The sequence below is a fragment of the Mugil cephalus genome, chromosome 7, assembly GCF_022458985.1.
Source record: "Mugil cephalus isolate CIBA_MC_2020 chromosome 7, CIBA_Mcephalus_1.1, whole genome shotgun sequence".
In the NCBI taxonomy this organism is placed as follows: domain Eukaryota; kingdom Metazoa; phylum Chordata; class Actinopteri; order Mugiliformes; family Mugilidae; genus Mugil; species Mugil cephalus.
This window is the reverse complement of record NC_061776.1, coordinates 599407-616033: the sequence shown is the minus strand read 5'-3', so window position 1 is coordinate 616033 and position 16627 is coordinate 599407. Positions and strand designations below refer to the sequence as shown.

Here is a 16627-nt window from a genome sequence, read left to right as displayed (position 1 = left end):
CTGACACTTAGAACCTGGAGCTCTATGTTAGATAGAACTGCATTCAACACCACTGATCACAATGTTTAACTACTATCAGAGAGTAGAGAAGACACATTTACACAATAACACAACATTTCATTCTCACACTGACTAGTGTCTTTTAACGTTTCAATGGTTTATGGAAGTTTCTCTCATCAACTTTAGACTCATGGTTCTGACCATGTGTCCATTTAACATAGTGAGGATGTTGATGTTCTATCACCTCTACAATGAATCTAGAGCAGACTGTATCCTAATCAATCATAGAAGAGGAGTTTATTTTTAGTCTTTGGATTTACCTGCTTGTCTGCAGCGCCTTTTGGGGTTTTTTTTGTTTTCATGAAATACTTTTTTGTTTGAAACCCGGCCTCATCTTGAGTCCTGCACTTGGGTCCTCTACACCACTTCACCACTCAAATCCTGACACCTGTAGGAGTCCTTCCACCTCCTCAGCTTGTCCTGCAGTTGATGCTGTACCCTCCTTAGCTCCTCCTTGTCTCCAGACCTGAAAGCTCTCATTTTGTCGTTCAGCAGAGTCCTCACAGAATTTGATATATTCTGTGATGCAGTCCGCCATGCTGCTGATGTCTTCCCCATGAGGCTGACAGAGGGCCTCCCAGTCGGTGGACTCAAAGCAGTCCTGCAGGGCCTCCTGTGTCCACCTCCTTACAGTCCTTTTGGACACAGACTGCCGTTGGACAAGCGGGACGTAATTTGGGGTGAGCAGGACAAGGTTGTGATCAGACCTGCCTAGTGGGGGTAGGGCAGTTGTACTATATGCATTGAAGGCATTTGCATACAGCAGATCCAGATCCAGCTGGATCCAGATCCAGCAGATCCAGATGACAATCAACATACTGGGTGAATTCTGTGAGTGTTCTGTCCAAGGTGACGTGGTTGAAGTCCCCATTCATCACCATAAACAAGTCGGCTGCTGCGTCTGCAGACGAGGGACAGTGGTGTTGATGACTTAATTATATTTTCCATGAATACCTATTGAATAATTCCTAAAGGACTCTTCACTTCCTTCCTAGCGTTTCACTGGTTGTGCTGCTTCCAAGTGTGTTTTTATATCAAAGCTCTTAATCCAATCACATTTAAGCTTCATTTGTTGCTAGGCTCAAAGAAATCTAACTGGAGGCCTTCAGAATCACTTCTGCTGTCCTGCAGCATAAAGTAAGTGTTGACCAGACTGTTGCTTCAACCAATCAGATATTGAGTTGAGGACACCATGGTCTGCTTGCAGGTGATGTCAGTGTACTCACAGCTTCTGATTGGACAGTCAGAGTGAGCTAGCCAGAGCTAGAGAACTGCATCTGATGTGAGCTGGACGAGCAGGAATGTAATTGTGTTCATTGAATACCTGGTTTGTGACAGTGTGATTACTGAAGGAGGAGAAATCGAGCTGGTTGAGGATATACGGTCAAAGACATTTTCAAGACGGACTTTTCAAGAAAAACTGACATTGTTAAGAAGTCCTAGCCAACTACAGGAAAGGATTTGTCAGCCACTTTCAGTCCATTAATAAGGAGCAGAACCCCTGGCTCTCATGATCAGAGGAAAAGTCTGAATAGTGCCTTTATGGTCAGTAAAATGAATTTTATTTCCATCTGTAATGTGTGTTTTTGCCATTTTCGATATTTTTAGATTTTTGATATTTCTGCTGGATTTGATGTATGTGGGTCTTGATGTCGGTGCAACGTTCTGTTTTATTGTTATGTGTATGATCCTAAAGCTTTCTATAGCGGTGTCATGATGATCATTTTAAAGAACAGTGTTTCCTCTGGGTTACATAATTTTTTATTAGATGTGCTCGATAGGAAAAGCGACTTGCACAGGTCGCCACTGATCAATACTGAAAACACTGAATATATGATCCCAATTATTCAAACATTCTAAACAACATGGAAAGAAAAGAACATTGTAACATAACCTTAATGCAGAAACATATGCTTCCTTGTACTTATTTCAGATGTAGAATGATTCTGTTAGTGTCCATGGGGTTTAGTGTGTGAACCTTCAGTTGGTTTGTCATTGATGTGGATTTGTTGCTCATGTGAATCCTCCCACAGTGTTTCATTAGCAGCTGTAACCACAGTGACTCTGATAAAACAGGAATTAGCAGAATCCATCTGATATGAAGCTGTGGTTTGAATACCACTTCCCTCCTCTTTGAAGAGTAGTCACATATCTAGGTTCAGGTTTTTGTACAGCCTCTTCTACACTTTGTATCACTGTGTTTCTAGAGCACAGTAGTAGAGAGCTGTGTCTGCCAGGGTTAGGTCTGTTATGGTCAGTTCAGTTGATGTAGACGATGTTTGGGATTTATAGCGATTATCAGGGATGTGTTCAGCTGAGCCACCTTTTCCTGTCTTCCAGAGAATAAACTGAGGAGCCTGAAGGTCAGAATGATGTCTGTACCAGTGAAGGTCAGTACCACTTGCATCTGTCTGATAGATGCATGAGAGTGTGACAGATTGTCCTTCTGTTCCACTGACTTCATCTTCATCAGGAGAGATTGTGTCTCCAGCTGTTAGTCCTGGAAAAAGTAGAGAACATGAAGCCATTAGACTAACATTGTTCATGAGGCTTAGAGGAGAAGACAGTGGAAAATGTCTCCTGTACAGTGTTACTCTGTGGACATTCACAACAAAATCAACTGTACAACTCTTTCAGTTCAATGTAGAAGATGATGAAAAGATGATTTTCATTGTATCGGAGCAAAGAAACAAGAAGAGTTGTGAAGTGCAGTCTGTACATCTGGTTAATGCAGCAGCTTCAACAAAACTTGAATCCCTGTTCTTCAACTCACCTATAATGTGAGATAGAAGCAAAAAGAGGTAAAGCAACATGTCTTTGGAGTTATTAAAGCCAGACAGACAGCACATCAACAATGTCCTTCCACCAGAGTAGAATGAGGAAGAAATAATGTCATTGGATGAGCTGATGATGTTGAGTGGGCGGGGCCAGTTACAGCTTGACTTCAACTCAACCAATCAAATTCTTCTCTGCTTCAACAGCAGCTCTGTCTCAGATGTCAACTGCTTCATTTCTCTGTTGTCTTTGTCCTCAGTCCAATGAGTCAGAAATCAGTGGTTGAACAGAGGGTGTCTCCCTCTAGTGGGTGTTGTGGAGTATTGTGTTGTCTTTGCTCAAAGGTTTTTGTTCAGAGTTTTGGTGTTTCCTGTCACTGTGGGCCTCAGAGCACAGTAGTACACAGCAGAGTCAGACACATGAAGCTTCTGGATCTTCAGAGGAACTGAGTTCTGGACGATTTTAGCATCAATTCTATCTCCTCTTGAAGGATTATCTTTTGCGCCAGTGTATCGTTGTAGCATGTACTTTGGAAAACCATTCACTTCTTGTTTGTACCAGAACAAATAGTCGGTTCTTCCACTGGCCTTAAAAGTGCAGTTGAGTGTGAGAGTGTCTCCTTCAGTAGCAATGACATCTCCTGGTGTCTGCATCACTTTGTCTTCTCCTTTACACTCTGGGGAAGAACAGAACATGCAGAGGAAGAGATGAATCAATAAAGATGATTGATTCAAGGACAACAATCAGCAGCTTTAAATGTGTTCAAGTGTGTGAAGAGGAAACATATTGAGCTTTCTATCTTACCAAAGAAAAGAGCAGCAAGAATAATCCACAGCCAATGTTCCATCTGTACAACAAGGTTTAAATCAACAGGAGAAACTAGCTGATGTTCAACATTCAATCTGACAATTGTTCTCTTCACAGCAGCAGTTATTATTGACACAATGGTTGAACCCAGTGCACAAGTAGTGCACCGCCTACTTGATAATGTCGCCCTCTAGTGGAGATAAAAAGGCTTCCAGCAGCTTGTCAGTGTGTCAGCTGGTGTTTTTGTTCCCACTCTGGGTTTCCTGTCACTGTGGCCTCAGATCCCAGTCGTACAGATCAGAGTCTGTCACTGCAGCAGAGGAGATCTCCACAACAAATACTGTTGATACCAGAAGGAGTAATCAGAGCTCTCAGCAGGTCTGGAGTACCTGTAGGACAGAGTAACAGTGCTGCCTTCTAAACTGGACTCTTCAATGTCCTCAGCTCCTCCCTGAATCTGTCTCTCCTTCAGGGTTGGACTTGCCAGGGACCGTCCTGGTGGACCTTTCACCCAATGTGGGCTGGTTCAGTCCACTACTTTTCTTCTAGTTATTATTTTTACGTTCAGATAACCTATGTGCTGTGGTGAAAGTTTCTTCATTATTATTATTTTCTAAGTTCCCTCCAGTTGGGCCGACTAGGCAGCCACTGATCACTGGCTACAGAGGGCTAGCAGTGTGTTGACACATGTTATTGGTGTAGGAGCCACATTTAAGTTTATTTGAATTCCATTGTTTGCTATGTCTTTGTCTTTGTGAGTGTGTACCCGCTACAGGTGGTGATGGTGCCACTGTTTGAATGGCCTCCCATCATGCATCAGTGGGGGAGGCACACCAGAGGAGACCGTCAGTCAGTTCGTTTACAAGCAGAGCTTAATCGAGCCATGCTCAAAAGTCAACTTTCTGACTACAGTCCTTGTACAGTCCTTTACATGCAGCGGAAGAAAATCGAATAACTATTGGGAACTTGTCCTCCTCCTCCACACTATGGGGCGATACGTGTCTTTTCAGTGTGTTAATACCACGTTAATACAGCTAGTTTTCTGGTTGACCTATTACGTGATATAATAAACAAAAGGTTGTTCATGTAGCAGACCGACATTTCAAACAACAACCAGACGGATAATAGTACATTTTTAAATCTCGTACGTAATGTTCGTGCTAATTCTGGTGCAGGTAAGATCCGGGCTATCCCTCAGACGGTTCTTCTAGCGGCTCTGTTTATCTTCTTCTTCTGCGATCAGCTTTCTTGGACGTTTTTGTTCTGGGGTCACACGCCAGCTCGGTGGTGGTGGAGCATGAACACACCATCATCTAACTGAAAACTTCATTCACTGTACACATGCTGGAGAAAATCCCTGTGTGTCTCAATGGGATAATGAGAACTCTAATTTTAATCGGAGTAACGTGTTTACATGCACTTAAGTTCTCTTGTTATAGTCCGATTAAGGCAATAATTAGTTTTTTTCACGTGCATGTTAACGCACTGATTGACAGCGCGTGAAGCTGCGTGGAGACCTACAATCTAGTTTGGCTGTAGCTTGGTCCTGCCAGTTATTAGACTGATGCAAACAATGCGTTTTATTTTCTGTGTTTTTTATGTTACAATAAATTACCAGCTTCATCCATCAACCAGCTCTCACAGGATTCTTTTTGGTCACAAACTGCAAGTCTGACACTGCACAACTGCTTTCTCCACGTGGTAAGACAAAGGAAACTGGACATAAGGGTTACAAGACAAACCAGAATGAAGTTTTGCCAGCACAGTAGCCAATGACGAGCTGTGGATTCCTTCATTATTGGAGACAGTAATGTCGGCCTGACGCATGGACTTGAACAATGGAAGTGGAATATGTGCTTGAAATGCTGCCATCCTGAATGACTTTTTCGTTTTGAAATAATATTGAAAAGATCAAGAGACGACTTTGGAGGAAGATTTTTGAGTTTATGAACTGAGACACTTCTTTTTGGTGGAGAGTAAAAAAGACAAGGAATTGAAACTGCATAATAGCACGAATGAAGCAGCGAAAGTTTTTTTCTTTTTAATACTGCAGACTGTTGTTTGACATTCTGAGTGATATTGTACTGTCCGAAAGAAGTAACTTTCAGGATTTATCTGAATCCGATAAAAGGCTCCGCCCACCGGCCAATCAGCTGTTCAGGATAAGTTCAGCTGGATAAGTTGGAGTAAAGCCGGATAAGTTGAGCTCGCTTCGTGATACAGGCCTCGGGTGATTGTTTTCGTTGTTGTGTTCCTCAGGGTCGGTGTGAAGGACGATAGCGTCAGGTGGGACACGCCCCTTATCGGCACCTGTAGGTCAGCAGCGTCATGAGCCGCTAATGTGGACAGGTTGATATGTCCCGCTGTACGGTGTCAGTCTCTCATCTCTCCTGAAGCGCGTGGGACGCGTGTAGCTCCGCAAGCCGTTGGACCTGGTCTGTATGCGCAGTGGGTTCGGTCGCCAGGTATGTAACCGTCATAGGACGTTTGAAGGATGTTTATGGTGTGCGGTGTTAATGCTGATCTGTTGTAGGTCGGCGCTGTAGTTGTAGTTCCTTCTTGTTGGCTGCTTGTGGGGCTTAGTGTTCTGTCTCACAGGTAACTAGTGCCTCCAGCTTTGCACCGTTAGCTGTGGAGTTGTGTTGGCTGGATGTTTGGTTTGTTGAAGCTAGGCTCATGGCTGCTGGTTGCCCTGCCTTGCTTCTTGTCTCCATACTTGCTTTGTTGTCTGCTATTAGTAGTAGGAGTAGTGTTGGTAGTACGGCCGCTCTGAAAATGTATAAACCCTATAAATGTAGTGATTACGGTAACTCTAGATGTGTGATGCTTGGTGGAAGGATGCTGCTCCGCTCACATTTAGTCAGTGGCTTCCAGACATGATGTCCTTCCTCAGGTTGGAGATGACTTACTTTAATAACACCCAAACAACACAGCATGTGCAATGTGAGCATGATCATTTCTGATTAAGTTGATGTGACCTATCAATAATGGACTCAAATTAAAACACTGAGGATATCATCTAAATAATTAATACAATACGATATAAACAACATGGATCATAAAGATAAATGTAGAATAACCTCAATGCAGAAACATACGCTCCCCTGTAGTTTTTACTTTGGATGTAAAATTATTCTGTTCTTAGTGTCCATGGTGTTTAGTGTGTAAACCTTCAGTTGGTTTGTCATTGATGTGGATTTACTGCTCATGTGAATCCTCCCACAGTGTTTCATTAGCAGCTGTAACCACAGTGACTCTGATAAAACAGGAATTAGCAGAATCCATCTGATATGAATCTGTGGTTTGAATACCACTTCCCTCCTCTTTGAAGAGTAGTCACACATCTGGGTTCAGGTTTTTGTACAGCCTCTTCTACACTTTGTATCACTGTGTTTCTAGAGCACAGTAGTAGAGAGCTGTGTCTGCCAGGGTTAGGTCTGTTATGGTCAGTTCAGTTGATGTAGACGATGTTTGGGATTTATAGCGTTTATCAGGAATGTGATCACTCCCACTATTATCTTTAGCTCCTTTCCAGAGAATAAACTGAGGAGCCTGAAGGTCAGAATGATGTCTGTACCAGAAAAGATAAATATCAGTTTCATCTGTCTGATAGTTGCATGAGAGTGTGACAGATTGTCCTTCTGTTCCACTGACTTCATCTTCATCAGGAGAGATTGTGTCTCCAGCTGTTAGTCCTGGAAAAAGTAGAAAACATGAAGCCATTAGACTAACATTGTCCATGAGGCTGAGAGGAGAAGACAGTGGAAAATGTCTCCTGTACAGTGTTACTCTGTGGACATTCACAACAAAATCAACTGTACAACTCTGTCAGTTCAATGTAGAAGATGATGAAAAGATGATTTTCATTGTATCAGAGCAAAGAAACAAGAAGAGTTGTGAAGTGCAGTCTGTATATCTGGTTAATGCAGCAGCTTCAACAAAACTTGAATCCCTGTTCTTCAACTCACCTATAATGTGAGATAGAAGCAAAAAGAGGTAAAGCAACATGTCTTTGGAGTTATTAAAGCCAGACAGACAGCACATCAACAATGTCCTTCCACAGAGTAGAATGAGGAAGAAATAATGTCATTGGATGAGCTGATGATGTTGAGTGGGCGGGGCCAGTTACAGCTTGACTTCAACTCAACCAATCAAATTCTTCTCTGCTTCAACAGCAGCTCTGTCTCAGATGTCAACTGCTTCATTTCTCTGTTGTCTTTGTCCACAGTCCAATGAGTCAGAAATCAGTGGTTGAACAGAGTGTGGCTCCCTCTAGTGGATGTTGTGGAGTATTGTGTTGTCTTTGCTCCAAAGGTTTTTGTTCAGAGTTTTGGTGTTTCCTGTCACTGTGGGCCTCAGAGCACAGTAGTACACAGCAGAGTCAGACACATGAAGCTTCTGGATCTTCAGAGGAACTGATTTGTCTTTGAGCTAGGCATTAAATCTGTCTTTAGGGAAATCTGGAGAATTGTCATTTCCCACATAGTTACTACGACGCAAAATATACTTTGGAAAACTATTAACTTTTTGTTTGAACCAGAACAATGTTGGAGTTGTGTCACTGGTCTCAAAAGTGCAGTTGAGTGTGAGAGTGTCTCCTTCAGTAGCAATGACATCTCCTGGTGTCTGCATCACGTTGTCTTCTCCTTTACACTCTGGGGAAGAACAGAACATGCAGAGGAAGAGATGAATCAATAAAGATGATTGATTCAAGGACAACAATCAGCAGCTTTAAATGTGTTCAAGTGTGTGTGAAGAGGAAACATGTTGAGCTTTCTATCTTACCAAAGAAAAGAGCAGCAAGAATAATCCACAGCCAATGTTCCATCTGTACAACAAGGTTTAAATCAACAGGAGAAACTAGCTGATGTTCAACATTCAGTTTGACAAGTGTTCTCTTCACAGCAGCAGTTATTATTGACACAATGTTTGAACCCAGTGCACAAGTAGTGCACCGCCTCCTTGATAATGTCACCCTCTAGTGGAGATAAAAAGGCTTCCAGCAGCTTTTCAGTGTGTCAGCTGGTGTTTTTGTTCCCACTCTGGGTTTCCTGTCACTGTGGCCTCAGATCCCAGTCGTACAGATCAGGGTCAAATAATGTTCATTGTCACTTCCACAATATCTGAATATTTTATTGCAACTACTTCTACAATTAATGGATCTACTATCACTGTACTTTTACTACTCTACTTCCACTAAAATATATTTTTGACATACAGGACAAAAGAAATATAGAAACAGAAGATATACAGGTGGAATCTACAAGTGAATGTTCCCTGTGATTGATATATACAAGTACACAGGATAACTGAGGTACCAGATTTAACTCTATAGTCAATCATAGTTACTGACATTTATACAGTGCAAACATTATTTACTGTGACTTTATCATTCTCATGCTGTAGATTGTTGTCATTCTGAATACTGCTGTGCTTTAACTTGTTGTGCTACTCCCCGTCCAACATTTTATTTCTCTGTTATCCCTGTGTTAATCATCCTCATGACACATCAACCTGAATGTGAATCTATCTGTGGGTAGTAGACTTTGTAGCTGTGATCGTTTACAGAGGTCTTCAAATGTGATACAGATGCCTTTCGTTCAAATGTCATGTACACTCCTGATCAAAATCTTAAAACCAGTTACAAAATTGCAAGACTTTGCATTTTGCACTGTTGGATCTTAAGATGGTTCTAAGTCAAGCTTCAATGTGCAAAAATGAAGAAATAAGAGCAAGAGACCAAACAATTTGAGCAGGCTATTTATTGAAAATAACAATTTAAGTGAACTAGGCTGTTTATCATCTGATGAAAAGTTTAAGACCATAGCTCAAAAAACCCCAACTCCCATTTAAAACAGAAATGAAAGTCTCAAAAGGAGTCGGTAATAAGTAGCTCCACTATTCTTGTTGGTCACTTCAAAAAATAGTTTTGGCATGCTTGGTGCAAGTGTTTCCAGAAGGCTAGTGGGAACATTGATCCACGTGGTGAAGATGGTTTCATGAAGCGCATCCACTGTTTGGAACTGACGTCCATTATTGTAAACTTCTCTTGCCATCCATCCCCAAATGTTCTCAATCGGATTTAAATCAGGGGACAACATGGAGGATGATCCAAAAGATTGATGTTATTCTGCTGGAAGAAGTCTTTTGTCTGGCAGGCACTGTGAACTGCAGCATTGTCTTGTTGAAAAACCCAGTCTTTACCAGACAGACCAGGACCCTCAGTCCGGAGGGATTCACGCTGCAACATCTCCACAAAGCCAGCTGCTGACCTGAAGCTCCATTGTTCCTTTGAAGGAAAAAGCAGCAGCAGCAGATAATGATGGCGCCCCCTCCACTGTGCCACGTAGAAAACATCTCAGGTGGCATCTCCTTATCATGCCAGTAACATTGGAAGCCATCAAGGTTAATTATTTTTTTCTGGCCAGAGAATAAAACTTCCTTCCGCCTTTGAATGTCCCATGTTTGAAGCTCCCTTGCAAAGTCCAAACAGGCAGTTTTGTGGTGTTGAAGGAGTCGTGGCCTTTGAAGACGTTTTGTTTTTGATGCCCTTCCCTGGCAGATGCCATCTTATGGTTATTGGGCTGCAGTCAGCACCAGTAATGAACTTAATTTGAGTTGGGGAAAGTCCCGTGTCTTGGCAGACAGCCAGTCGGATCCTGTGGCTCAGTGCTGGTGAGATTTTTTTGGGTCAACCACTTCACTTTTTTGTTCCATAACCGTCAGGTCCTTTTAAAAAAATTAAATTACTGCGTCCAACCTCAGCAGCAATGGCACGTTGGGAGAGGCCTTTCTTATGCAGCTCAACAATCCTGCCACGCTCAAAGGCAGTGAGCTTTTTTGCTTTTGCCATTAGGAGGTCTTGACAGTGTGATTGCTTGACGGAAAATGACATGGAACCTAAATTCTTGTACAAATTTTGGCATTTAAAGGCAGTGGTGTTAAACTTTTGATCAGCTGATAAACAGCCTATGTCAGTTAAATTGTTGTTTTATTCAATAAAATGCCTGCTCAAATTTTTAGTCTCTTGCTAGCATTTCTTCTTTATACATTTTGAAGCTCGACTTAGAACCTATTTAAGATCCAGTGATGTCAAAAGCAAATTCTTACAATTTGGTTCCCGGTCTTAAGATTTAGATCAGGAGGGTATAGAAACTGTCCAGAAAATTTTTAAGATCTTCTAATGTTCAAGTGTCTTCGCATTTTATTTGAAAGTTGTTTGTTCAGTATGTTGTTCTTGATGGAAGTGTGTTGTGTGTGTTGGTGTTGGGGGTTAGTGAGTCTTGGGAGCAGGCTGCATGTTCAGAGTTGTGATGACCTGAGGGAGGAAGCTTTTTGAGTCTGAGGGATCTGGCCTGGATGGTCAGGAAACTTTTACCTGATTGCAGTAGGTAGAAAAGGCAGTGGAGAGGGTGGGAGATAAAATGTTGGATGCTTTCCTGATCCACCTCAACCTGCACATGTTGAGAAAAGATGGAGGAAATGGAAAGGATCCTGAGACCATCCACCACTGTTGTCTTCTGTGGACGTCCAGGTCTTTTTATGTTGCTGAGTTCACCAGAGTTTCCTTTTTTCTCTCAATGAACCAAACTGGACCAACACAGTGGTTAAATTGACCCGAGGTGTGAGTGTGAGTGAATGGTTGTTTGTCTCTGTGTTCGTCCTGTGATAGACTGGAGACCTGTCCAGGGTGTAACCTGCCTCTCCCCCAATGACAGCTGGGATAGACTCCAGCAACCATGTGAGGATAAGTGGTAGAAGATGAGATGAACCAAACTGTTGGTTTGTCCTATCCTAATGTTCCTGCTCTCTCTCTGATGGATTAGTTTATTGTTGCAGAACTTTGTTCACCTCTTTGAACACATGTTGTTCATGTTCATGTTGTTCAGTTTCCAAATGTCCACTTTAAACTTGGAAATACCTCCAGGGGTTTAACTTGTTAGACTGATGAATAAATAATCAATGAATATCAGATTGAAGCAGGAATCTGCAGAAAATTCACCTCTATGCAAGTTTCCACCACACCCCAAAGGTTCCTCTGTTGGATGGAGATGTGGTGACTGTGGAGGCCGTTGGAGTACAATGAACTCATTGTCATGTTCAAGATGATATGAGCTTTGTGACATGGTGCATTATCCTGCTGAAAGTAGCCATCAGAAGATGATCCACTGTGGTCATAAAGGGATGGACATGGTCAGCAACAATCCTCAGGTAGGCTGTGGCATTTAAACCATGTCGTCTCTTGTCCAGTGTTGGTGAGCCTGTGTGAACTGTAGTCTCAGTTTCCTGTTCTTAGCTGACAGGAGTGGCCCCCGGTGTGGTCTTCTGCTGCTGTAGCCCATCTTCTTCAAGGTTGGACGTGTTGTGCGTTCAGAGATGGTATTCTCCATTCCTTGGTTGGAACCAGTGGTTATTTGAGTTCCTGTTGCCTTTCTATCATCTCCAACCAGTCTGCCCATTCTCCTCTGACCTCTCACATCAACAACTGCTGCTCACTGGATATTTTCTCTTTTTCAGACCATTCTCTGTAAACCCTAGAGCTGGTTGTCAGTTAAAATCCCAGTAGATCGGCAGTTTGTGAAATACTCAGACCAACAACCAGACCACATTCAAAGTCTCTTAAATCCTCTTTCTTCCTCATTCTGATGCTCGGTTTGAACTTCAGTAAGTTGTCTTGATCACCTCTACATGAATAAATGGCTTGAATTGCAGCCATGTGATTGGCTGATTAGCTATTTGTGTTAACAAGTAATTGAACAGGTGTACCTAACAAAGTGATGTTTGTTTTACTGCTGTTGATTTCATTACTGTAAGGATTGTGACTATTAGTCTAGTCTATTATTAGGGTTAGGTTTACTATCTTTCTGATCTCTTGTAATTATCTTGTAACATTTGAATTTACTACAAGTAATTACACAGAAATTGGAAAGACATTTCGTTATGGTAGACACTTATCTGATGATGCTGTAACTAGATATAAGGAATTAATACCTTCAGTATTTACCTCAGTGCCTTGTGTTAGTGATGTGGATGTCAGCAACCACATCTTCTTCTAGACACCAACCCAACTAAGTTGCTCAAGGAGGTTTTTCCATTAATCAATACCTCCATATTAAATCAGATAAACTTATCTTTAATAACAGGATATGTGCCCCAGTCTTTTAAAACTGCTGTAATTAAACCATTACTTAAAAAACCCACTCTTGACCCAGATGTTTTAGCCAATTACAGGCCAATTTCCAACCTTCCTTTTATTTCTAAAGTTTTGGAAAGGGTTGTTGTCAATCAGTTGGTCAGGAATGGTTTGTTTGAAGAGTTTCAGTCAGGTTTTAGAGCTCATCATAGCACAGAAACAGCTCTGGTTAAAGTTACCAATGATCTCCTCATGGCTTCAGACAATGGACTTTGGTCTCTATGCTTGTCCTGCTAGATCTCAGTGCTGCATTTGACACTATTGATCACAATATTCTACTACAGAGACTTGAAAGTGTGATCAAGATTACAGGAACTGCACTAGACTGTTTTGAATCATATCCGTCAGACAGATTCCAGTTTGTCCATGTAAACAACAACTCTTCTATATATACCAAAGTAAGCTATGGAGTTCCTCAGGGTTCTGTGCTAGGACCAATATTATTCACATTATACATGCTTCCCTTAGGCAATATTATTAGAAAGCACGGCATAAACTTCCATTGCTATGCAGGTGATACCCAGCTATATTTATCCATGAAACCATATGAAACTAATCCGCTGGTTAAACTCCAAGCGCCTTAAAGACATAAAGGCTTGGATGACCTGTAATTTTCTCCTTTTAATTCATGTGATTGGAACATTTCATTTTAACTGTTCTTATTTTAAACTCTGTTAACTTCTTTTACCTCTCGTCCACACTGTCATAGGGTGGTGTTCTTCAGTAAGGCTCCTTGAAGAGTGCAGACAATGCTGTTAGCTAAACACTCACTGCTACACCAGTGCAGGAGCTTCCATGAAGCTCAATGTTGATTCCTGAAAGGAGTCAACCTTCCTGAGGCCGGCTGTGCGGCTTCATCCTGTCATAGAACAAGAATATGTCACATGGACCTAAACATTACTGTTGAGGAGGAAGTAAAGTCCAAATAAAAAGGCTGAGAGTAGAGCATCAGACCATCATGACTGTGTTCAACACAAACCAAGTTACAACAACAAGGTCTCACTCACATGGAGGCAGCACAATAGACTTAAAGGAGCATGAAACAGCTTGTACTCATTCATTAAGGTGACCAGCATGGTACAGGATGTAATGTACACAACAACACATACAAAAGAGCTTAGTTCACATGAGGATAACTCACAAACAGATACAACTAGCATGAATCCTCCCACAGTGTTTCATTAGCAGCTGTAACCACAGTGACTCTGATAAAACAGGAATTAGCAGAATCCATCTGATATGAAGCTGTGGTTTGAATACCACTTCCCTCCTCTTTGAAGGAGTAGTCACATATCTGGGTTCAGGTTTTTGTACAGCCTCTTCTACACTTTGTATCACTGTGTTTCTAGAGCACAGTAGTAGAGAGCTGTGTCTGCCACGGTTAGGTCTGTTATGGTCAGTTTAGTAGATGTAGATGATGTTTGGGATTTATAGCGATTATCAGGAATGTGTTCAGCTGAGCCACCTTTTCCTCTCTTCCAGAGAATAAACTGAGGAGCCTGAAGGTCAGAATGATGTCTGTACCAGTAAAGGTTGACACTGTAACTTGTCTGATAGTTGCATGAGAGTGTGACAGATTGTCCTTCTGTTCCACTGACTTCATCTTCATCAGGAGAGATTGTGTCTCCAGCTGTTAGTCCTGGAAAAAGTAGAGAACATGAAGCCATTAGACTAACATTGTCCATGAGGCAGAGAGGAGAAGACAGTGGAAAATGTCTCCTGTACAGTGTTACTCTGTGGACATTCACAACAAAATCAACTGCACAACTCTGTCAGTTCAATGTAGAAGACGATGAAAAGATGATTTTCATTGTATCAGAGCAAAGAAACAAGAAGAGTTGTGAAGTGCAGTCTGTATATCTGGTTAATGCAGCAGCTTCAACAAAACTTGAATCCTTGTTCTTCAACTCACCTATAATGTGTGATAGAAGCAAAAAGAGATAAAGCAACATGTCTTTGGAGATATTAAAGCCAGACAGACAGCACATCAACAATGTTCTTCCACCAGAGTAGAATGAGGAAGAAATAATGTCATTGGATGAGCTGATGATGTTGAGTGGGCGGGGCCAGTTACAGCTTGACTTCAACTCAACCAATCAAATTCTCTCTGCTTCAACAGCAGCTCTGTCTCAGATGTCAACTGCTTCATTTCTCTGTTGTCTTTGTCCTCAGTCCAATGAGTCAGAAATCAGTGGTTGAACAGAGTGTGGCTCCCTCTAGTGGATGTTGTGGAGTATTGTGTTGTCTTTGCTCCAAAGGTTTTTGTTCAGAGTTTTGGTGTTTCCTGTCACTGTGGGCCTCAGAGCACAGTAGTACACAGCAGAGTCAGACACTGCAGCAGAGGAGATCTCCAGATCTACTCGTCTCTGTGATTTGTTGATGTGAGCTGAGAAATCTGAAAGAGTTGGATGAACTGATCCTGACTCTGTGATGTGGAGCAGGAACTCTGGTCTGGATCTCTGGTATTTTCGGTACCACTGGATATTGTAGATACCACCCTCATATTTACAGGTCAGATTGATGCTTCTTCCCTCTGCAACGACTTCTTCACTACTTTCCTGGTTGATGCTGTTCATGGAGCCCAGGGCTGAAAACAGAGTTGTTCATGTCAGTTAGTCTGGGAGAGATTCAGACATCAGGAGACTCCTCTTCTCTGCTTCTTAATCAGATGAAGCTGTAGCTATGAAACGACCAAATATCTTGTCAGTCCAGTAGATTAAATACGACTTCATCTCTGATCAAACACTCACCGATAAAGTGAAACCAAATCCACAGGAGCAGGTGAAGCAACATGGCTCTACAGGAGGATGGAAACAGTAAAGAGGCTCTCTGCTGCACAGCCCTTCTCCTCAACATCAACATGAACACACCAACAATCTGATTGGTCCACTTCATCATCAGTGGGTGGAGCCAGAGTTCAGTCAGATTCTTCCTGCATCCAGAGCAGCTCTGCTTCAGACACGTATTTGCTGAATGTCCACTTTCTGTTCTTCTCTCCATTGTTGTGTCATTAAATGGTTAATATCATGACTTTATAAATCGTTAGCCAATCACTGTCAGTGGTGCTGGATTGTTAGATGTTCAAAGTTCCAGCTAAAGGTTGGACACTGATCTCCTGTAATCTGATGCTGGTGTTGGGTACAGGGAGCTGAATCTATCAGACCACCTGACAAGACTTCTACAAAGTCTGATCTGGTCTTTCTTGAGGTTTCTGAATGGTTTCCACCTTGTGCTGAACTCTGTATTTGCTCTCATGACGTCTTCTCTTTGTAGTAGACTTGGATGATGGTATACGTACCCCTCTCACAGTGTTCTTCACTTGACTGGATGTTGTGAAGGGTTTTTCTTTACCATGGAGAGTATAGTGTATAAAAGCACTTTGTTATTGTGTTTTCAGTACTAAGTCAATTTTCAAGAATTAGAACCTTTCCTGTCATTGCTATGCAGATGATGTTCAGATCTACGTACGTTTAACATCAAAATCCAGTGATTCTGTTCAGACATTGCTTGCTTGTCTAAATTGATGTTCAGTCTTGGATGACTTCAAGCTTGAGGCTCCCTCACACCAAACATCCAGTCATCAGTAAAAATGTTGGCGTAATATGTGATGACAGGCTGAAATTAGATCGCCAGGTTAGTTCCATAGTGAAAAACAGCTTCTTCCATTTGGGGGTTTTATCACCAGAGATCATGAGACTGTGATCCATGCTTTTATTAACACATGACTGGACTACTGTCAGCAGCTGCCCTTCTCCTCACTGGCAAACACAAGTGACCACATATCCCCCATCC

General features: G+C 42.0%; 1 protein-coding gene across 1 annotated transcript; it reads right to left on the bottom strand.

Moving 5' to 3' along the window:
* Positions 1–427: 427 nt before the first annotated feature.
* On the bottom strand, positions 428–15942 carry LOC125010578. Its single transcript, XM_047589325.1, has 3 exons — positions 15586–15942; positions 15142–15422; positions 428–709 (listed from the first exon to the last, which is right to left on the bottom strand). The coding sequence occupies exons 1-3, from the start codon at positions 15833–15835 to the stop codon at positions 428–430; spliced, it is 813 nt and encodes a 270-aa protein (XP_047445281.1). The 5' UTR covers positions 15836–15942.
* Positions 15943–16627: the final 685 nt, after the last annotated feature.